The sequence below is a fragment of the Eschrichtius robustus genome, chromosome 13 (assembly GCF_028021215.1).
Source record: "Eschrichtius robustus isolate mEscRob2 chromosome 13, mEscRob2.pri, whole genome shotgun sequence".
In the NCBI taxonomy this organism is placed as follows: Eukaryota; Metazoa; Chordata; class Mammalia; order Artiodactyla; family Eschrichtiidae; genus Eschrichtius; species Eschrichtius robustus.
In genome coordinates this window covers 16,406,139-16,429,824 of record NC_090836.1, presented here as the reverse complement: position 1 = coordinate 16,429,824, position 23,686 = coordinate 16,406,139, and the positions used below count along the sequence as shown (strand labels likewise).

The 23,686-nt window shown below is 34.0% G+C and overlaps 1 protein-coding gene across 1 annotated transcript in view; it reads right to left on the bottom strand.

Annotated features, from left to right (window-relative positions):
- Positions 1 to 4,013: 4,013 nt before the first annotated feature.
- AEBP2 (AE binding protein 2) overlaps positions 4,014 to 23,686 on the bottom strand; it is a 58,594-nt gene continuing 38,921 nt past the window's right edge. The window contains exons 4-9 of the mRNA XM_068561479.1: positions 18,568 to 18,754; positions 15,806 to 15,930; positions 10,582 to 10,649; positions 8,398 to 8,511; positions 6,030 to 6,056; positions 4,014 to 5,449 (exon numbers count right to left, since the gene is read on the bottom strand). Of these exons, the coding sequence (XP_068417580.1) occupies positions 5,404 to 5,449; positions 6,030 to 6,056; positions 8,398 to 8,511; positions 10,582 to 10,649; positions 15,806 to 15,930; positions 18,568 to 18,754 (567 nt within the window). The 3' untranslated portion in view covers positions 4,014 to 5,403. The remainder of the gene's footprint in view (positions 5,450 to 6,029; positions 6,057 to 8,397; positions 8,512 to 10,581; positions 10,650 to 15,805; positions 15,931 to 18,567; positions 18,755 to 23,686) is intronic.

Below are 23,686 nucleotides of genomic sequence, written 5' to 3'. Positions count from 1 at the left end.
ATCAAAACCACAATGAGGTATCCCATCACTCTGGTTAGAATGGCTGTTATCAGAAAGACAAGAAATAACAAGTGTTGGAGAGCATATGGAGAAAAGGGACACTGTTGGTGGGAATGCAAAATGGTGCAGCCACTAGGGAAAACTATGCAGATTCCTCAAAAATTTAATAAATTAAATTACCATATAATCCAGCTATCCCACTTGTGGGTATTTATCCAAAGAACATGAAAACACTCATTCAGAAAGATATATGCACCCCTATATTCATAGCAGCATCATTTACAATATCCTAGACGTGGAACCAACCTAAGTGCCCACTGACAGATGAATGGATAAAGAAGATGTGGTGTGTGTGCATGTGTGTATATATATATATGCACACATACATACACACACACACACACGAAATGGAATACTCCTCAGTCATTTAAAAAAAAAAAGATGAAATCTTGCCATTTGCAACAATCTGTAAGGAACTTGAGGGTATTATGTGAAGATAAGTCAGATGGAGAAAAGCAAATACTGTATGATTTCACTCATACGTGGAACATAAAAATAAATGAAGAAAACCAAACAAAAACAAACACACAGATACAGAGAGACAGCAGTGGTTACTAGAAGGGAAGGGGGAGTGTGTGGGAGAATAAAATGGGCCAAGAGAGTCAACTGGTATGGTGATGGACAGATGGAAACTAAACTTTTGATGGTAAGAACACTGCAGTGTATACAGAAGTCAACATATAATGTTATAAACCAACGTTACCTCAAGTTTTAAAAAAGAAGACATAAGCTGGGAACCTTCTGACCTACTCTTACGCAACGCTCAATGATGTTTATGCTAAACTACTTGAACTGGGCCCAGCTGTCAAGAGTAAATAAATGCTCACAATGCTCACCTTTTACAATCTATTATTCTTCCCTAGCTACACACTCACCCCAAAAAACTTTACTTTTCTAAAAGAAAAAAATCCCTCAAACATGTAATAATCTTATATGAGACTTATTAGTCATCCAAATATAAATGAATTTCTGAAATGGTTTTAACAGGAACATATAAATCCTTGGCAATTTCATAATAAATTTGTAAGATTTATAAAATTTAACTTTTCCGTTAGCAGAATCTTATAAATACTGAAGAGGGAAAAAGGTCCTTTGGGTGACAATGCTGTGAGATGAAAACAATAAGATAAAGTAATCAAATACTGGGTAACTCCTTTAAAATAGTGTTATTACTTCAAAACATGTCATTCATATCATAAATATAACTGAGGTCTTAATTATTTTAAAAATGGGCTCTACAAATATGTGTGTGTGTGTGTATATGAATCACTTTGCTGTACACCAGAAACTAACACAACATTGTAAATCAACTATACTTCAATTAAAAAGGGAGAGGGGCCTCTACAAAAACATGATTGAGGACATTTTTAACAAAATTAAACAAACTAAAACTACTTACATGACAAGTGAGTTATGTAAAAATATAACATCAATAATTCTTTCCATTGAGAATGTTTAGACAAACTGAAATATAGTTCCCTTTATAGGTTCATATATAAAGTTAAATATTATCACAGAGTGTGGTTTAAGCCAGGTTGTTTCAACCAGTACTCTCCAAAATACCTTTCTGTAACAAGTATTCACCTACAATACTCATTCAACAAATATTTCAGAGACTAATTTTGTACCATGCATCATGCTAGGGACTAGCTATGGCAGAAACACTGAAAACAAATTTGTAGTGGTATTACAACGCACATTTATTTCCTCTCTCACGCTGTGAAAAGCTGTTTGGTATAGCAGAAAGATTACTGACCTAGAAAAATATATGGGTTGCAATTCCTGCTCTGGTTACAAGTCCTTTTTAATTTTCAGAGTAATAGAACCATGTGTTACATACCAGGCAAATCTGATTCAGAGAATGAACTGGACTACGTAAACATTTTTTTAAAAATTTTAATTTAAAATAATACATCATTTTGTCACATTCTTTAAGGCTACTGAAGCTCATACCATTAGAAACGACAAAATACTCTAACCCTTAAAAAATAAAAATCCTTAGACCTTATTTATATTAAAGCTATAGTGTTGGAATTGCAAAACATTCTCCACTAGGTCAGATTCTTTAATAATTAAAAAAGAAAAATATGTAAGACGTTTTCTTTAAAAATCTTACCTTTTAAGAAATACTTTATACATTTTTAGAATAGAAAAATATTTTTCATTGAAACCCAAAAAAGTGCCACTTCTCTCAAAAAAAAAAAAAAAACAAACCCCCAAGACATTCAAATGACATATATGATTCAACTCCCTTTTTAATAAAGACTATATATATAAGCATCTCCTTGTAGGTCTGCAACCCTAGGCCTTGTTATACAGATATCAGTTTTTCAAATTGAGAATCTACCTAAACTAAGAATTTCTCTTTGTCTTTTAGAGAACTTATGCAGAGGTATTAAAGACTTAAAAAGAAAGAAATAGTTGTAACCATATAAAAAGCCCCCCCATCAACTATTTTAAAGACTTCAACCATATTTTCCCATTTTTATATTTTATTCAAATAGCTAACACTTTTATTAACCATACAGTATTAAAAAAAGAATTCAAACATCCAACAATAAAAGAGGTCTTAAATAACTGTGGCAAATTCTATCCTTTTAAGAGTACTTGCATATTTAAAACACTTTATTAAGGTGTGAAAGGGAAAAAAGTTTCACAAAGGTTTACTGACGTGATTATCAATGCTTTCAAGTGAGAGTAAAACAAATCTTAAAATGCGCATTGAGAGTCAATTACTGTCCATCTTAATTTCCTTTCATCTGAAATTCAGAGGTAATGTGTGTCCACTTTAGGGAAGATTTATATATGAAAAAGTAAGTTTATTAGAAAAATAAACAACTTTAAATTTTACAGTATTTTCCACTTCCAAGATTCTTTCAGATAGAGCAGATGGGCCGTTATGATTTAAACATGATCTGATTTACAAAATCTCATTTAGTCCTATTTAGTAAAACAAAACAAAATACAAAAACAAACGGCGAAATGTTAGTAACTATTAAGAACTCCAATGTAAAAGTTAAAAAAAAAAACCCATCATTTGTTGCATGTACCTAATATGGCAATATTTACTCTGATGTATATTAAACAGCTCACTGAAATTTAATGTGCTTATTACCAAGATAATACTATCATATTAAAATATAAGTTGTGCGGTCTAGCTTTATTTTTCAGAATAACTTATCAACTATAACCAGGGATTGGCAAATTTTTCCTTAAAAGGTGAGACAGTAAGTATTTTAAGTTTGCAGGCAATAAAGTGTCACTACTCAGCTCTGCCACAACAGGGAGAAAGCAGTCACAAGTAAATGAATGGGTATGCCTGTGAGCTGCAGTTTTGCCTGCTGCTGAAAAGACAGTGGATTTTGAATAAGAGACTAATTATTTCAGGTGCCATATTACAAATATGTCATATATTGGGGGGCAGGGGGGGCCACAGGGGTAGGAAGAATAACATAGATGGATAGCTATCACTAAATGAACACTATAAAATAAAAATTTCCACACTTGTTTCCCAATCATAATTGCATGTGTGTATATATGTATACATACAAGTTATAAAACTATTTCATTTTGATTCAATATTCTTTTTGGTGTGTAAGTAGTATCAGAACAAAGTCAGATAAGCAGCAGAGTATCTTGAGTGACTGAGTACTCAGAGGCTAATCAATAACAATGAAATTTGGTTTGGATATCTTAGTATTTCTACACAATGGGAAAACTAATCTATTCGCTGTGCCCCTGAAGAAAATAGATGTATATTTTAGATGTTTTAAAATTTAATTGAATTGTTACAATTTTGAAACTAAATGTGATTTGCTTTGTTTTATTAGAAAAAATACTCAGGCAAGGTCTACAATCATCGGTCAATTAAGAATGACTTACAAGAACACGAGGCAATAAAATAAAAGTACAGGTACAAACTATATATCTGAAACACTTCTATTTGGCAATTTTGTAACAAATCAAAATTTAAAAAGAACAAAGGAGATTGCAGATTACTTCGTAGATACAGAATAAAGCAACTGATGAAGTGCTTAAGCAAAAGAAAACAAAAAAATAGTAAGAAAACACACTGCTTTTCTTCTTTTTAAAAATAAAATCACATTTGCTACAAGTCATATGAATAATACCCTTATTAAACAACCATTCCAGAATGTCTTATAGAAGCAGTGCTTTTATTTGCACTTCATTTAATTTTATATGACTCACTTCATGTATATAGCTCTTTACCCCATTGTTAACGAATAAAGTCTCCCATAATTTTTATTATTTTTTTAAAATTTTTTAAAGTAAATGAGAAATGACTTATGTATCATGGAACCTTTCCCATTTTGGAACCAAAAGGCTTATTAATTCTATATTTTTGTCTATTCTTTCTTTAAAAAATTTTAGTGTAAAAACTGCTGGTTTTTATATCACTGTAGTAAAGTGAAAACTCCTTAATCAGGAGTATTTTCTGCAGTTTGACTGCATATAACCACATACTTTACAATATGTCCTTCCAACAGTAAGGAAATAATTGATTTCACGGTCACTGTCAGAAATGAGTGCCATAATTCTATTATGGGTATAGGTCCTCCCCCAAAGACTTTCTGGAAGGATGTTCAACGTGTTTTGTTCTTACAGATATTAACAGTAGTACATAGTCCCTTAAGTCTGCAAAAGACATTTATTGTTAAAGAAGGTGCTTTATTAACAATTCCTCTGGCAGCACTAGTGAATTACAATATCCTTCAATATTATCTCTACCCATAATATATACATTTAACTTTTCATGCCTCTAGAAAAACATCTACAGTACATTTCATAATATAAAAATATATTACAAATCTGCTGAATTATTTACAAGCAATGTTCTATTATCTCTATGCAACATTTGTTTGATACAATACTAACAAGTTACACATATTTCCATTTCTGTAAGTTAAAAAAAAAATCCATATGGCTTCTTGCTTACCAAGCAAGAAAGTGATTTTATTTTCCTTTTCAAAACCAACTTTGGTGCATAAAGGATTCAGTTTGAAGATACTTTAAAAAAAAAAATACAGTTTTTCTTATGTTAAGAAAAAACAACTCATAAACCAAATGCTTTCCTCAGAAAAAAAAAAAATTAGAGGCTTATATAGGTTAAAATGAAAATATGAGGATTATTCAAATAATTTGAAATAAAGGTTTTTCAAAAACCGTTAACAGATTAGTTATATAGGTAAATATTAACATACTGTACTCCATGAGAAAACCCTAGTCCTGAAAGGGGAGCCACCAGACATACTGCAACACTCTTTAACAGAAATTTTCAGCCCTAATTCGATAGACGAATTTTTAGTTGATTGCAAATGTCGTTCACTGTTTGCTTAAATACAAATTGAACACTTTTCTTATCAGAGTTCTGCAAAAGAACACAAATGGCAACCAATCACATCTATTTATCATAGTTGAAAGGTAAATTATCTTTTGATAATTTTCATTGTCTAAATATTTCCTTACATGACTTCAAATCAATAGACACTGTCAAGACAAATATCCTTACAGTGCTTTTGGTATTTTTAAGGGCACATGTTGTAATTGGTTTTCTTTTCAATATAAACTACTGTAATCACTAAAGGGTTTTTAAAAAAAAAAAAAAAAAAGAAAAAAAAAAAAAAAAAGGCAGCTTAAAGCAGCAAGCATGCAAAGCCTTTAAGAAGCTGTTCTACTAAGTTGCCAGAAGAGTGTTTGCTCAGTCTCCCACAGTACCATTCCATGAAAATGTGGATATACAGTAATATATTAATATATTCCACAGAAGAGCCTACTTCATTCACAGAATGTTTACACTAAGCATAAATATTATTCTAAATACTGGATTCAAGGAAAAAAGAAGGAAGGGGGTTGACTCTAATGTGCAACTTTTACTAAACCCATTGTCAGTGACTAAGACTGCAGGTGTCCCCGCTTGTTTGCTTTTTATGTATTTATTTATTTTTTACCTCTTCAACCTCTTCTGCGGCATTGTTCTAGAAAAAGAGAAAAAGGAGTATTCTTTTATTCAATTGAATGAAAAACACATTAAGCGCTTCAAAAATACAAATATGTATAAGAAATAGGCAATGTGATGATCACTGATCACCATGAAAATTTATTTCCAAAGCATTCACATGATGGATATAAATTTAGTTACATAATATATATAGCTTGTTAAGAAATCCTTTTTATGTAGCCTGATAATGTGTTTCTAAAAAAGAATCTCATGTTTAACACATACATTTTAACCATACTTTAAAACTAATGTTTAAACCTCAAATAAATATGTCCTTTTTACTCTCATTTTGAAGTTAATATATTTTTGGAAGGTTTGTCATGCTTTCATTTTGAGAGGTGCATAAGCTGTAAGTTATTTCTCCTGAAACAAATTAGAATAATTGCTTTTTCCCCTCTTAATTTCACAAGTTTTCCCAGTCAAAATCCAGGCATTGCTAAGATGTTACACCATGGCAAATGTAGTGGGTTCTAGGACTCTGTACCACTTGAGAGTAGACTTGATTCTAATTTCCACAATAGTAGAAGCATGAAAGTTCAGACTCAAGATTAAATGTTAAGATGGGGTGGAGGGTGGATTACAGCTAAAGAAAATTAACACCACAGAAGCACCAAATATATCTTAAGAACATCTTCATTACTCCAGAAATCAGTAATAATTGCAGAATTATACCCTGAAAACAGGTGATGCAAGTCCTATGTACTTCTGGACATCAGTTCTGAGCTTGAATGATTTTTATTTGTCACTTTCACCAAAATATCTTAATTGCTTCCTATATAGCATAAGAACAGCAAAAATAAGCTGATTCTGTGAAAAAGGAAGACCCTTAGAGAGTGGGAAGTAGAATGCAGGGCAGACACACAGAAGTTAGTCTCAATCTTATAATTAAGATTCATGCCCCTTTGTCAACTCACTGCTTAAGGCATGTTTACTACCAGTCTTGGCTCTCCCCAAATACCACTCTTTTCGAATGCAAATTTTAATCACTCCCTTCAAAGAATAAGCAGAAATAAACCCTAAATTAGGTGCTAATAAATAAAGAATATTCAATTATTTTTCTTTATAAAGAGAAAGGTAAATCATAACTCTCATATTTTTGGTAGTGAATGTCCCTCAATCTTTTCCTTTAAGGTCATTTCACTATTCTCTCTGCTAGTTAATTTCTTGCTAACCTAGCTCATCCCACAAAAAAACAAGTTTTCATTATATTAAGGACCTTCACCAAAAGATGCTTTAAAAGTTTGGAAGAGTCTCAATGTTTCCACACACAGCAAGGCCCATTATGTGAGAATTTCATTCTCAGAAGATGTTTCACATTCCAAAAAGTTGAGTCATGGAATGAACAAAACCTTCAAAGTATTTAATTGTTTCAAAATTTGGCATAAGACATAGTACCTTTACAATAGCTGAAATTCACATTTGAGATTATCAATTATTATGTCATCTTACTCTTACCCAACCTATTGCTATATAAAATATATACTAAACTAGAATTCCTTTTTAAAATATATAAAGTTCACTCATTAAGAGTGCCTTTTAAACATTTTCACCACTTTTTTAATCACCCTAGTATATGTCATGTGGATAGAGGCAGTATGGAGTTCAGCCACACCCTAGTTGTGTAACCTCTTGCCTCAGATTTAAGCTACTTAACCTCTTGCCTCAGATTTCCAATCTGTAAAACAGACATAGGAACACCTACTTCACAGGACTGCTGTGAGGATGAAGTATATGTAAAGCACCTAGCACAGTGACTCAGCACATAGCCAGAAATGTTGGTCTCTTCTCCTTCCCCCCCTATACCTTCATATGCACAGCACACTAAAACAAAGGTCAGATCAGAAAATTGTTAGAAACGTGAACACTCCGAGCTACCTCTTAAATAAAAACACAGTAATATTTAAAATGCTCTTTTGAAAAGTTTGGCGAGAGTACAAGTTTAAGAACTTCAACCATTAATGGTATTTAGGGCACATGCGATATATTCCCAGGTCAACACGTCTGATATTATAAAAAAGAATTACCTACTTAAACAAAAGGAACTTATTTTCAAAATACTATGTATATCACAACTTAAGCTACTTAAGGTAAATTTGGAATTAACCTGGCATATAAACTTTACCAAAATATTACCCTTCTAGTCTACAATTTATAAATCGTTGTGATGTAATTTCCATACACGAAACTCCAGAAAGCAAGATATGCTTGATACTGAAATTCAGTACTTAAAAATTAAGTCCTAACTTTATATCCAAAATTTAAGGAGATTTAAGATTACAATTCAAAAAAATAAAACATCAAAGCAAAAATTAAATTACCTGTATATGTTTGGGTCCAAAAGCAAGGCAGTATCTTTGGGTAGCTTTGATAAATGAACTACTTTAGTTTTTAACTGATGTCGTTCACTTTCATTCACCCACACGTCAGGCAGACTACGAATGAAAAAAACAAGTCATATATAAAATAACATTAATTTTAAATTTACCCTTCACATTACCCAGCTTTTTCTGCTAGTCTGACTGAGGCACCTAGGTTAACGAGCTTCTCAGATGCCGAGGAAACTCAGTGATCTAAGTAGTGGGATGTAGAGTCCCAGCTGAAAAATGGCAAGGTGAAATTTTAGGCATAAATCTGGAAATGAATTATGAATTTTTGATGGCAAAGCCACATCAAACTTAGAAACAAATATTAGAACACACTGTCTTTTAGTTTGCTAAGTGGAACTATATCTGAGCTTAACTTGATGAAAATCTGATACCTAGTTTCTTTCTGAAGAAATAAGAAATAAAAACCCCACCAGATTAATTTCCACTTTAAAAAAAAGCACATATAACCAAAATCCTGAATTTAAAAAAATTTAATCCTATAGAAAAATTCAAATAAAATGATTCTGATATTTGGATTGATCGATTTCCAAAATACTAAGAATACAGATATTTGAATATGATATTTTTTAAAGGAACTGTTTATAAACTTAATATAAAAAGGGCTCTTACAAATCAGTATGAAACAAGTGAACACTCATTAGGTAAAAAGGAACAAGAGAGACAAAGGTCACAAACCATTAATTCACCAACGATACAGTTTTTAAATTATCTTGCTCATAATCGAAGAAATGAGAAATGTAGAAGAATGCCAATAGCCAGTGCTGATAATAAGCCAGGGAAATAAGCTCTCTAATGCAGTAGATGAGATCAGAAATTGGTACAAACTTTCGGGAAGGCGATGCCTATCAAAACCCATAACATTTTGCATACTTTGTAAATAAAGCCATTTTAATGTCTCTTTTTTTTAACAGTAGAGAAAAATGGGTAACTTTAATGTTCAGTAAGAAGGAGTTCATTAAATAAATTTTACGCGCTATTTCAAAATATTTTAGAGTAGCATTTCCCTAAGACCTGTAAGGGGCGGGGGTAAAAGGAAGTGGAAAACATGTTCTACACTAATAGAAGTTTGACAATCACAGGATTTTTAAAAAGCTAAAGATGGGACTTCCCTGGTGGCGCAGTGGATAGGACTCCACGCTCCCAGTGCAGGGGGTCCGGGTTTGATCCCTGGTCGGGGAACTGGAGCCCACGTGCACGCTGCTACTAAGAGTTCACATGCCACAACTAAGGAGCCCGCCTACTGCAGCTAAGACCTGGTGCAGCCAAATAAATAAATAAATAAATATTTAAAAAAAAAAAAAAAAAAGCTGAAGAGATTTCTTTACTTCAATATGCTAACATGCATTGTAATCTTCCAAATCTATTTTTAAAGCTCTTAATCCACATCAGATTCATTAACATCTCTTTAGACTGGAGTCTGGGAAACAATATTACAGAAAAATATTTAATAACAAGTGTTAACCACATATTATTAATTTTTAATGAGATTCCACTCATTTGAATTTATTCTATTCTTGATGCTGATAAGATTTCTCTGATACATCTTCATTACCTTTTGCAACAACAAAAAAAATTATTTTTGAGAATAAAAGGAAAATGGAGCATGCAATTAAATTAAGGAGCATTTGGGCCAGAATTGCTCTAATAAAAGGGTACTAAAACTCAAAAGAAAAATTTAACACTCCTGGAAAACTGACCAATTGTTTTTTTCTATAAAATATCATTAATTGTGTGCTGGAAAATGTTTAGAAATTTTTAAAATAAATGATTCAAACAAAGGCACAACTAAGGTTGCTTGCACCCTATCCTACTTGAGGGTCATTAAAAATTCTAAAAATAATCACATCCTAAAAATGATTAAAAATTGCTTTAACAGCTTACATTAAAAACAATTTTAAAAGCTAGTTTTAAAGCTTATACCTTGAGCCAGTTACTCTCAAGAGCTTTTACAGATTATCTTTTTAATGCTGATGACCTCAAAATGTTTTGTGGCTTCATTTCTGTTAAGTCTTTTATTTTGAACCCAACAGCTTAAGTAATTTTTGAGTATAAGATTTTAATAAAAATAAGACTGATCAGTTTATTAGTTATATATATAGTATTCCAAATACTTACATGTCTTCAGGCATCCAATGAAGCAAAAGTTTTATCTTTCCAGAATCCTCTTTTCTCTTAGCTATTACCTAGTAATGATATAAAAGAAATCATAAAACTATTTATAAAAGATCATTTTAATATGTTTAAAAAACGCTTTTGGTCCTAATCAAGAACTTAAGTTTTCATGTCCTGGACCAGATATTACCACCACAACATCTTGTTCTGCCCTGGTCTGTAGCAATTTCCCACCTTTGATCATATATTTTCACAAAAGAAAAAGAAAAAAGGAACTGAAGTAGCTTTGTACAGCCAAATATTATCCAGCCAAAATATTACAGCCAAACCATATTATCTTTGAAAATGCTATTTATTTTACTATCTACAAAGTCTTTAGCTGAGCCAGACTGCCAACCAAGAATCCATATTGGCTGCAATACTTTTAAAGAGCAAATGAACAGTAAAGAAAAAATAATGCTAGAAAGGGAGAGGTCTCCTTTTTAGGATTAAGGTATTTGTCGTTTGCTTGGGAGTTTTCTGTTTGTTGGTTGATTTCTGTTAATTGAAATGAAACATTAACCAATCAGTGTTCAGTTCAGTTAGGAATCTACCTAAGTTAAAGTGTGGATCAACCACAACATAAAGACCTATATAAGTGTAGTAAAAACAATATGCTTGTCACTCATAACCAGATTCAGAAAACTAAGGTAATGATTTTTAAAAATCGATCAAAATGGTATTTTATTAACTCTTAGAACTGCCATGTTAACCAAATTAGCTCTTTAGTGTTTTAATAATCTAAATCTCAATATTTTTACCAAGTTTAAGTTCCAAACAGCCTCACAAAATAATGTTATGTGTCATCCTCAAAACATATTAGAAGTAAAAACAGCAGTTCATACAAATATAAAACAGTTTCTAGCCCCATTATTTAAAAACCTATAGTTAAGTACCGTAATTCTAGACTTGGTAATGGAATCAATTAAAAAGCTCAAAGACAGATCTGCAGATGCTAAAACAAAATATCTCTACAAAGAAGTAAGATATAAAAATAATGCAATGCAACCAAGTACAGCAAGCCAACTGACTGGTAACTAGGATTCTGCTGACCTCTTCTGGAGACGGCTCAAAAGAAAATGTTTCAATTAAAGAAGACAAATTAGGCGAACTGCACAGCATAGTACACCCCACATAAACATTTTTATGCAAATCTTTTCACTATAAATATGGTTATTTCCTATAAAAGTTAATTTGGTAACTAGGAAACTTACATTTGCAGTTAGTACTGAACACCTCTGACTACTGTTTAACACAAACTGCCTCCAGCAACCTTTCCAGTCCTACTCATGGAACCTTAGAGAACTTCCTCACCTAGCTCCAAGGAAGACCTTTTCCCATTAGGGATGTTTCTTCCTTCCACTTCCCCCAGGAAAAAGCATTCTTCAGATTATGCTACACCTTTGCGACTTTTCCTCAGTCAAGGTACCTCTGCCACCCCAGTGTCGCTTGGGGGTGTGAATCACTCTTATTCCTAGGTTTTTAAAATTTATGATAAACATAGGTAATCAATCATGTTCTTAAATCCTCTCAGATGTTTTCTACAGCTCGAAAACTTATTTTCATCTTCAGACTATTTTCACTCTGAGTAAATTTTAAGTTTTCTTCCAGACTCTTAATACCACATTTCTAGTTCCTTCATTTTTTTGATCATCTTTACTCCTCCCATGGTGAGCCTAAGATTTCACCCAAAGAGCTGCTCTAATGAAAGCATGAAGCTGATGCTTCATTTTTTAAAACACAACCTTATTTATCATCATCACCTCTACTCCCTAACATGTAGAGATACTTGTTCATTACTAGACCATTATTTCATCAGATTTATTGCTCTTTAAAAATCATTAAATGTTGCTAGGCCCCAAACCTCAGTCCTTTGATTTCTTTTTTCTATTTAATACTTCCTAGGTGATCTTATCCAGTCTGATACCTTTAAATAACACTAATACGCTAGAAAGTTCTATCCTTATTTGTAGCCACACCTCTCCTCTAAGCTCAAACTCTTACACCCTTCTGCCTACATGACAGAAGCACTGGATGTTCCATAGAACGTGCTGAATTACGGCTCTTGATACTCCCCTCTCCCCGAACCTGCTCACCTCACAGCCTCTATTATACGGCAGCTCCATCCTTTGGGCTAGCTGCCCAGGCCAAAGACATGGGAGTCATCCTTTCTTCTCGTTATCACACCTGACATCTGATCCATCCATAATTCTTGTCAATACCACTTTCAAAAGATATCCAGAATCTAACCCTTCTTAGTATCTCCACTGCAACCATTCTGGTCTTTTCTCACCTGAGATACTGAAAAGACTGATCCCTTCTCTCCCCAACCCTGACCTACAATCTGTTCTCAATACAGAAACCAGAGTGAGTACATTAAAACCTACATGAGAGGAAAGAGATCAGTGAGTTCTCTTAAGGCAGAGGGCAGAGGCCGAGATGAAAAAGCTACACCGGGAATGTTCTGCGTGACAGGACTGTTCTACAGCTCAACTGTGGTGGTGTGCTGGTTTCACAGGTTAAGTACAACCGTCAAAACTCACAGAATTGCATATGTATTTTTTTGGCCGTGCTGCGTGGCTTGCGGGATCTTAGTTCCCTGACCAGGGACAGAACCCAGGCCCGGCAGTGAGAGCCACTGGACCGCCAGGGAATTCCCGTGTATACTTTAAATGGGTGAGTCTGTATTTATTATATCTCAATAAAAATTTTATTTAAAAGAAATCACAACAGAGTATGGCTACTCAAACTCCTCCAATGGTTTCCCAACACACGCAGAACAAAAGCCAATGTCTCAGCCCAACAAGACTCTCCCCATTGCCTCTCCGACTGCTCCTGCTCTCTCTGCCTCACTTGTTTCCTCCAGCCACACTGGCCTCCTCACGGCTTTTCAGACATACTTGCATGTCCCCACTTGAGGATCTTATGCTTGATTTTCCCTCTAGCTATGATGCTCATCCCCCTAATAACTGAATGGCTCACACCCTCACTTCCTTTTAAGTTTTTAATTTTACTAGTTTATCTTGTGTATCATGTCTCTTCCACTAGAGTGTAGGCATGGTTTCCTGTTTTGTTTTAGTCTGTTTTGTTCACTGCTGTATCATTAGTACCTGGCATATGTAGGTGCTCAATATTTAAGTAAATGAACAAATTATCCCTAATGCCACACTCAGGGTCTGGTGACCGACCACATCTTACTAAAAAAGAACAATAATAATAGAAATCAAACTTACGGTTATCAAAGGGGAGAGGGAGGGAAGGGGGAACAAATTAGAAGTATGGGATTAACAGATACAAAATACTATATGTAAAACAGATAAGAAACTAGGATTTACTGTATAGCACAGGGAATTATATTCAGTATCTTGTCATATCCTATAATGGAATATAATCTGAAAAAATATACGTGTGTGTGTGTATGTATGTATATAATATGGCTGAATCACTGCTGTACACATGAAACTAACATAATATCGTAAATCAACTATACTTCAATTAAAAAAAAACTCATGGGGGCTTCCCTGGTGGCGCAGTGGTTGAGAATCTGCCTGCCAATGCAGGGGACACGGGTTCGAGCCCTGGTCCAGGAGGATCCCACATGCCGCGGAGCAGCTGGGCCCGTGAGCCACGACTACTGAGCCTGCGCATCTGGAGCCTGTGCTCCGCAACAAGAGAGGCCGCGACAGTGAGTGGCCCCTGCTTGCCGCAACTAGAGAAAGCCCTCGCACAGAAATGAAGACCCAACACAGCCATAAATAAATAATAAAAATAAATTAATTAATTAAAAATTAAAAAAAAAACTCACGGATTAAAAAATTAACTTATTTTGTATCTGACATGTTTTTATTCAGTAAGATAATTAAAAGTCTACTTTATCAGATCATCATGAAATACTTTTTGATTACAGTCAATCCTCCGCTTATTTCAACTTATAAAATGATTAATATTTTCTATCTCCTATTAACAATACATAAATGTAAACTTGGATAATAAATATTAGATTTCAACTTAAAAAAAAAATAAAAGAACAATTATAGACCTACCAAATCATAAACGTATGTTATAAAATTCCAAAGGACTTCAACCATCACTGTCGAGCAAGCTCCTGATCTCGCTGAATCCCAACAAAATTCCCAGCACATTTTTACTTTGTCTTCATTCTTATTTAGATAACTATATTTCCAACATTCTTTAAAAGAGCGTAAGTATGGTACAACTTTCCTTAAACCCAAACTCACACCATTATGTGCTCCAATCTCAGAAAAGATTCCCTTTCCTTTGTGTCTGATCTTCTACCTTCTTGCCTTTAATTTTGGAAATCAAAATCAAAATTGGGCATTTTGAATTGGAAGTATACATAAAAGAAAAAATGAAAATATAAGAAAACCTCATTATTAGAGGAGGTGGGAAGAATAAGAGATTCAAACCAGTAGAGATATCAATACTGATCTTTTATATTTGAATTCTCATGCATTTTGATTAGAATATATAAAATAAAACCTAAATTTAGTATATTTTCTATTTCAACAGGCAAAATTAAATAATCTCTCTTTCCAGGGATTCAAATCACCAGAAGTCTGGTCTAAAGTTTATTTCTACTAACTGACCGACACCAAAACTATAGCAATATAAAGATGACTGGATAATAAAAATGGCAGGGAGCATGAGAAGAAAGAACAGCTCTCTATTAACTCCTAGTTAACCAAAAAAATAAATTCATTATTGCCTTTTCAAATTCAATACTTTTCTTTTTCCAAGTAGGACAACATAGTTATTCAACAAATATACTGAGTTCCTACTATGTGTCAGGCACAATTCTAGACACTTGGAATACATTCACAGAACAAAACAGATTAAAATTCCCTCCTTCATGAACCTTTCATTTGATGGAAAGCTTTAACACAAACTTTAGATGTGCATTTTATGGGTGATGGAGGAGCATGCAGCACATAGGGATGTGAGTTAAAAGAAGTCTAATGCTCTCACTTTACCTGCAAGGAAACCAGAGGTCAGAAAAGACACCTAGTTTACTTAAGGTCAGAGACTGATCTTCAAGTGCCTAGTAGCCCAAATGCCAACCCCAATATTCTTAAATAGTTCAAATTAAAGGCTACAAAATTCAACGTAATGATTAAAATGTCAAATTGTGGGAAATATTTGGAAAAAAAAAAAAAAATCAAATACTTACAGTACTATGAAAAACAACACTGTGTCCCTTCCCTAAACTTTCTATATGAGCTGAGAGGTTAAAGCATATGGCTCGATGTCTTATCGCATCCAGTGTTTGTGCATCGAAGAAATCATGTGGTCGCGCTAAAAGTCAATATAAAAGAGGTAAAGAATATTTAGAAAAATATAACAGTCTCCAAGCAGCCATATTAGTAGTCCATTTTCCACAAAAATATGTAATAAGTAAAAAAGACTGAAACAACGAATAAGTATCTGTCTAGTGTTTAAATGCAAGATTTTCTTTGCTTTCAAAACACAGAACCTAGCTAACAAGGTAAGGATGTACAAAAGCAGAACTCCAACCAATGAGTAAGTGTGGGTTAATTCTGCCCCTTGGTGTGTGAGGTTCTAGCCTCCGACCTCATGATTGCATATTTCAGCTACTATCTTTTTCATATAATTTTATATTTTACTCCAGCACCTCTCCTGAGCACCAGTCCTACATTTTCAACAATCTGATAAACGTCTCCATCTGTGCACTACACACAGATCTCATTCACCTCAGCCAAACATATGAAATACATTTCATGAATATTTTAATATGTAATCAAAATATTTTCCAGATTTGACACAGTGGTCACATTATTTTGGAACTTCTGACAAGCATTTTCTTGATTAAGAATAACTCTTCTAACAATAATCTAAGAAAATTATAAATGCTGTTTTGTTTTTGTTTTTGTTTTTAATTTTTTGGCCCTGCTGCCTGGCATGCGGGATCTTAGTACCCCGACCAGGGAGTGAACCTGTGCCCCCTACAGTGGAAGCACAGAGTCTTAACCACTGGACCGCCAAGGAAGTCCCATAAATACATTTTTAATGCCAATGAGTCCACCAAAATTCTTTCTAACTCTCAATGCCACCAGTTATTAGCAACGTGACTTTGCACAAACTGCTTGATCTACCTTAGACTGCTTCCTTATTTGAGAAATGGAAATATAACAGCTATAGATTATGTATAAGTAAAATAAATGTATATGAAAAATGCCTTCAGTCATAACGCAGTTTAGATGAGTACGCTTACACCATTTATTAAAAAATAAATTCACAAACTTAGAGTAAGCAATCTTTTAGTATGATCACAACAAAGTTAAACATTGAAGATTTGATAAAAACATTTTTAAAATTTCTATTTTTATCCCACTAATATTATTATAAATGTGTTGTTTTTATTCCTAATAAAAACACTGTTCAAAGTAAGGAAACGAATTTATTATTTTACAGTTGTGAAGCTTTCTAATATATGTAAAATATCTCAAGATCATCTGTAATTAAAAAGTACATTTTACTGACAATAAAAGAAATGGCTTGATTTCTTGGTACAGCATATTCTGAATTACATGTATGCTGATTTACCACACTATTCTGACTTACCACTATGTGGAGTGAAATTATCTCTACTATTCATGGAGTTCACTGTACATCTACACAAATCTAACAGCTGGCATACTCAATAAAACAACGTGAATAGCTCTTTTCTCATTGGATTTTTTGCTCAAAAGGAAATAAACAAAACACCAGCTAGTGATAAACTAACAGAACCCACAAGACTAAGAATGCAATGACAATGGGAAATCAGTTAAAAAAAAATTAAAAAATTTAAAAAAGAGAGATTTATGGGAGAGAAAAAAGTCATGATTTTACCTAAAGCTGAGAAACAAATCCCCTTCCTATTTGATCTGCTGCTACTTGGGGGAAAAACGTGTAGTTTCTCCATGCTCTCCAAATATGCTTTTTCCTGAGAAGGATAAGCACTTAAAGAAAATAACAATAACTCACCCCTCTAAATCATTCAAATATATCACTCCTCACTCAAGATTCAAACACAGAAGTCATCACTTGAATTAAATTCAGAATAATAAAAGCTCCCAAATTTCAGATTCTATGCATTCAGACCTTAACCATGTTACGTCCACTATTAAAGTGTCAAGAATACTAAACTAAAGTAACAGTCTCCAAAGCAGGTGTGTGTCATGATCCATTAGAGTGGGGAAGAAAATAATACCACTTCTGGATTTTTTTCATCTCTGTTTTTCAGTATTCCTTCTTGGTAATTATAACGCACACTAGCAGTGTTACCTACATATACTGTATAAATACACAAGTTAAGATTGGGTGCCCAACCATTTTTTTAATGAGCTGTATAATGAAATACCTTTGAAGACGACAAAAATAGAGACTCTTCGCCTGTGGTTCGAAAGTATACAATCATCTAATTATGTTCTATCCTAAATATCAAGGATACATCTCATAATTTGATGAGTAAGCACATAACCATCGTATACATGTGTGTCACAGCAAGACTGTTAAGTAGAGAGACAGACTACACGTAGCTTCGCTATTCACACATACCACTTTGGGGCAGACAGGTTACTTAACTTTCACTTGATTTTTATCTTTAACATGTTCAAATTTTCTAAAATATTGTTAGAAATACCAGCACTGCCATAATTTGTCTTAATTTAGAAGAGAATCAAAGTAGCCCTCAAAATCTAATTACAGAGCTTGTATTCTAAGGCCACATATACTTACATTCCCCTAGCTACTAGAGGTAAAACATACATCACTGAATTCTCACAGTGAAAGACCAAGATCCTATCTGTTCATTACTGTTAACAAAAATAGATAAGCCGAGTTGAAGAATGGTAAAAACTGAATTTGCATGAAAGCCCAAGACAAAAACAAAACCATCTAATACACACTGATTTTCAGTGAAACACTTACGTAATGAGCGTCGTCTTTTGTTCTTTAATTTCCTCCTTTTGTTCATTCCAGCTTTAGAAGGAGATTCTTCTTTGGCCTTTGGCTGGCTAGAAACTTTTGAGGAGTTCTGCTGACTGAAGTGTGTGGGTACATGGCGAGCTAGCCCTCCCTGAGAAGCGAAGCTGGCATTGCAGCCACCAACAACACACTAAATAAAAATTAAAAAAATGTCAGGGATGCTGTATAGGACACAAGCAAAACGTGAACGAGTGAATATTTCATATTTTCAGACGTAAATCAGTAACACTGCAGAACTAATTCCAGAAAGGATCTATGAGGGACTAGTACAACCCCCCTTTCACTTTATAGGTTGCACAAAATAATACAGATTAAGCAGTGACAGAGCCTGGAAAACTTCATGACTCCTTAGTTTACTGCTCTTCCCACCATGTGCAAGACAAAAATAGTGGAATCTTCTTCCCAGAAAAATCCGGAGTTTAATCACTTTTGTAAGAGGAACAGTAAGTTGTTTTCACATCAAAGAATAAGATAATCGAACAATTACTGGGATTCCTGGATTTTCAAAGTTATTTTTATTTTAAGATATATGCTACTTCAGGGAGTTCCCCAGTGGCCTAGTGGTTAGGATTCCGGGCTTTCACTGTCGTGACCCGAGTTCAATCCCTGGTCAGGGAACTGAGATCCCGCAAGCCGCGGAGCCGCAAGGAAAAAAAAAAAAAAAAAAAAATATATATATATATATATATATATATGCTACTTCAAAACCTTCATCAGGCTCCCAACTGCTCTACACTGTTGTAACAGACAAGAAAGAAATACTGACTTTTAAACTACTGGATCTAGTCAGTCAGAGAAGACATCTTGTATGCTCAGGGTTGGTCTTATGCAACCCTCTGTAAGTTGCATTAAATATTGCCTCCTCAGCCTTCTGTACTTGCAAGACTGAGAAAACAAGAGGTCAACTTAACTACCCGTCACCTGGCAGATCTGCTGTTCCAACAATGAATGCAGAATGTTCGGATATCACTAAAATTACAATGCTCAAATTAGCTACAGTACAAGTGTGTGATTTCTAGTTAGATCTTAGAAAATAGTAATTGCAGGTCTTCTAACAAATGAATGTTACTAACTAAAACAAACATTTTCCATCCCCAAACAGCAAAATCCACAGCTGGATTGCTGGTGGGTTTCTATTAGTAATTTATTAAAGTTGCTTAGTTTCTGACTTGACAACAAAACTCCAAGTGTGCAAATTTGCCACGTACGCCACTAAATGTATCCATCACATTATTCCCAAGTGGTTCAACTTAATTACATTTTTCTAGATAATACCGCAAAAAAATCCACATGCTTCCAGGCTCTTTCTTTCAATCTAGCTACCTCTACCATTTTAAACTTCTAAAAACACACTACAACCCTCTCTTAGTAGAGGTTATAACTTTATTCACAAAATCTCTCTAAATCTGCCCACGTGAAAGGGAGCTCATCCTCTTTTGAGGACATCCTCACACTTTCAGAGCATAATTAGGTAATTTATCCCAACTCATCTTTTCCATGCATTTTGAAGGCAGGAACGTACTTTTATGAATATATATATATATATATTTCCAGAAGCATCTTGCAAATCACAGGTGTTCCTAAATATACTGGCTTATAGATTCTGATAAAAATCAATGCTAGCTAAGACACCTCACAGCAAAATCCTTATATAGTGCCATTAATAATTATTCTATTTATTTCAATATACAAGAGACATGTTATGGGCTCTAACTGTACTCAGCATTGCTAACAAAAGGTTAAGAGGCAGAGGAATGACTCAAGATTTTAGTTCAAATACTTATCTTTTCTATATTCAGTACTACGTAAGATGCTAGAAGGATAAGGATGATTAAGATACAGTCCCTGCCCTGAAAGTGCTTACATGTGATCAGCAGGACATACATACAAAGCAACAGCTTCAAAGGACCTAGAGTCAGGGGTAAGGCACAGAGTGTTACGGGAACCCTGAAAAGAAGCAATTAGCCATATTCAGCGCTTACCAATTCATTTAATTCTTACAATCCTATCAGTAGTGTGGTCCTCAGATAGCCTACATCAAGAACGTTCAGCTACAGATTCTGACCATGAGAAGTTTAGCATCTAACGGATGCTGAATTTTTAGGACGTAAAAACTTACTACACGTATTTTGAGTACCAGAAAAGAATAATGCTTTTTAAAGTTTCTGTCTTCTGTAGATTACCACATTGCCATAGAACACCACAGTCTACTACAGAAGCCACTAGCCAGATGCTGCTACTTAACAGTGTAAATACGGCTACTATAAGAAACTGAACTTTTATGCTTATTTAATTTGATTAATTGTTTTGAGGTGACTTTCACATAACATACCATTTTAAAGTATACAATTCAGTGGTATGCAGTGTATTCACAATGCATAAACAAATACAAGGTTATACAAGGATAGCTCCACATCCTTGCCCAGACTTGTTATTTTCCATTTATTTTATTAAAACCATCCTAGTAAGAAGTGTTATCTCATCGTGGTTTTTATGTGTATTTCCTTAATAACTGTTTTAATTTCTAATTTAAAACCTGATATTCAGTTTAACTACTGAAAAACTTTTAAATATGTTTGGAAAACCTGAGTGTGTGAATCTACTTCTCCAACTGCAAATTTTATGAAATCTAAATACAGATGAAGATGGGGGGGGGGGGGGGCGGTGTTAAGAGTTTGGGATTAACATATACACACTACTATGTATAAAGCAGATAAACAACAAAGCCTACTGTGTAGCAAGGGAACTATATTTAATATCTTGTAATCACCTATAATGGAAAATAATCTGAAAAGGAATATAATATACATTTTATATATATGTATGTATAACTGAATCACTTTGCTGTACACTTGGAGCTAACACAACACTGTAAATTAGCAATACTTCGATTTAAAATAAATAAATAAATAAATAAAGATGAATTGTTTAGCACCTGAATTAAGAGTGCTGAAGTAGAATTGCCCTAATGGGTTAGTTTTACACTGTCCAATACATTTTAGTCATTAGACATACAGCTACTTAGCACTTAAATTGTCTAGTCCAAATTAAAAAGTGTTGTAAGTATAAAATACACACCAAATTTGGAAGATTTAGTACCAAAAAAGCAGAACATCTTATTAATTATACTGTATATTGATAAGGTGCTGAAATGATATAATTGGTTAAGTCAAAGATATTACTTAAATTATTTTTACTTGTTTCAATTATTTTTAACACAGCACTGGAAAATTTTAAACAACACATTTGGGTCACACATATTTCTATTCTACAGTACTGCCTTAGACGAAGCCACGCAGTACTTATTTTTCTTTTCAATTTTAGATGTCATCCCTGTATTTCCTAACACCTATCCTAAAAACACACTTTAGGGCTTCCCTGGTGGTGCAGTGGTTAAGAATCTGCCTGCCAATGCGGGGGACACAGGTTCGAGCCCTGGTCCGGGAAGATCCCACATGCCGCGGAGCAGCTAAGCCCGTGCGCCACAACTACTGAGCCTGCGCTCTACAGCCCGCGAGCCACAACTACTGAAACCCGTGTGCCTAGAGCCCGTGCTCTGCAACAAGAGAAGCCACCACAATGAGAAGCCCACACACCACAACGAAGAGTAGCCCCCGCTCACCGCAACTAGAGGAAGCCCACGTGCAGCAACGAAGACCCAACGCAGCCAAAAATAAATAAATAAAATAAATAAATTTTTAAAAACTAAATAAAAAATAAAAACATACTTTAAATAAGCATATTTTGTGTCCCATGTGTCAGATATTTCAAGGAATACAATATAAATAAAACAGTCTTTGCCCTTGGATTCCCAGTTTAGTACTGGTTATTCAAAAAAAATTTGTTGAGAGACTCCACATTTCAAATTTTAGAACTGCTACATGACTACAGTTAAAGCAGCAATGATAATAACAGTTCAGATCTAAGTCCTCAGGTTTAAATTGAAAGGGATTTTGTGATATGAATCCACCCAGGATTATCCTTAATTACAAGGGCCCAAATAGGCTAACAGATTCATTTTGTCCTGGGTTCCTTCAAAACTGCAAAGAATAAGCCCTGGTAGTCTCTAGAAGTGAGAGAGTAAATATCGCAAGTTTATTTTAATCAGCAATGATTCAATCAATGCTCAGGACATAAAATCAATGAGAATTCTAATGGAAAATTGTTTTATCTTTGATTTTGATTATTCATCAGTCAAGAATCAAAAACAAATCTAAAAAAGAAAATATAGAAAATACAATGAGAATTTAGAATGAGAGAAAAAGAGTACTTTTAATGAAAAGAAATACAACAGAATCACACACCTTTCACTAAAATACAAATTCTTTTACCCTAATAGAGAAAGTAATTTTAAGCATCATCTAATCAATATTCCACTCATTTAGTGTTTATCCCAGAGAACAAGTTGAGAGACAAATCTGCTGCCTCAAATGGTCTTAGTACCTTAGTGCCTTCACTCCTCTTAACACAAGCATTTCATGGTGCTGAGTGATTTTACTGTTCAAATATTCAATGTTTCACCCACACATACAACAATGACTACTGAACTCAAGCTACCACATATGGTGCTCTGATTTAAAAAAAAAGAAAAGCCTGTTTGAACAATCAGGGAAAAAAACTGGCTGTTGGACATTGAGTGTTTTAAATGTTCTGTCTCCCAAATCCACTGAAACATTCAATATGTCAGCTACTCCTGTGGGCAAGTAGCTGTTATAAAATTTGAAACATGGAATGACAGTTTTTTCAAACAGATTTGTTCGAATGAAGCAACACTAAGACTGTCTTTGCTAGTACAAAGACTGTCTTATTCATACTCATATTCCCGTTAAGTACTATGAAAATCTACAAGGGGCAACTGAAACAGAGAGCAGAAAACACCAGTTTCACAGAAGATATGGTAGTATTTATTAGCAGGTAATCTAAAGGAAAACAAAAATTCCGGGTAGAAACGCTGGTGTCTTAGTTTTGACAAATGTACCACAGAATGTGAGATGGTAAGATCAGGGGAAAAAAATTGGATGAAGGTACATGGGTACCCTCTGTACCATCTTTGCAACTTTTC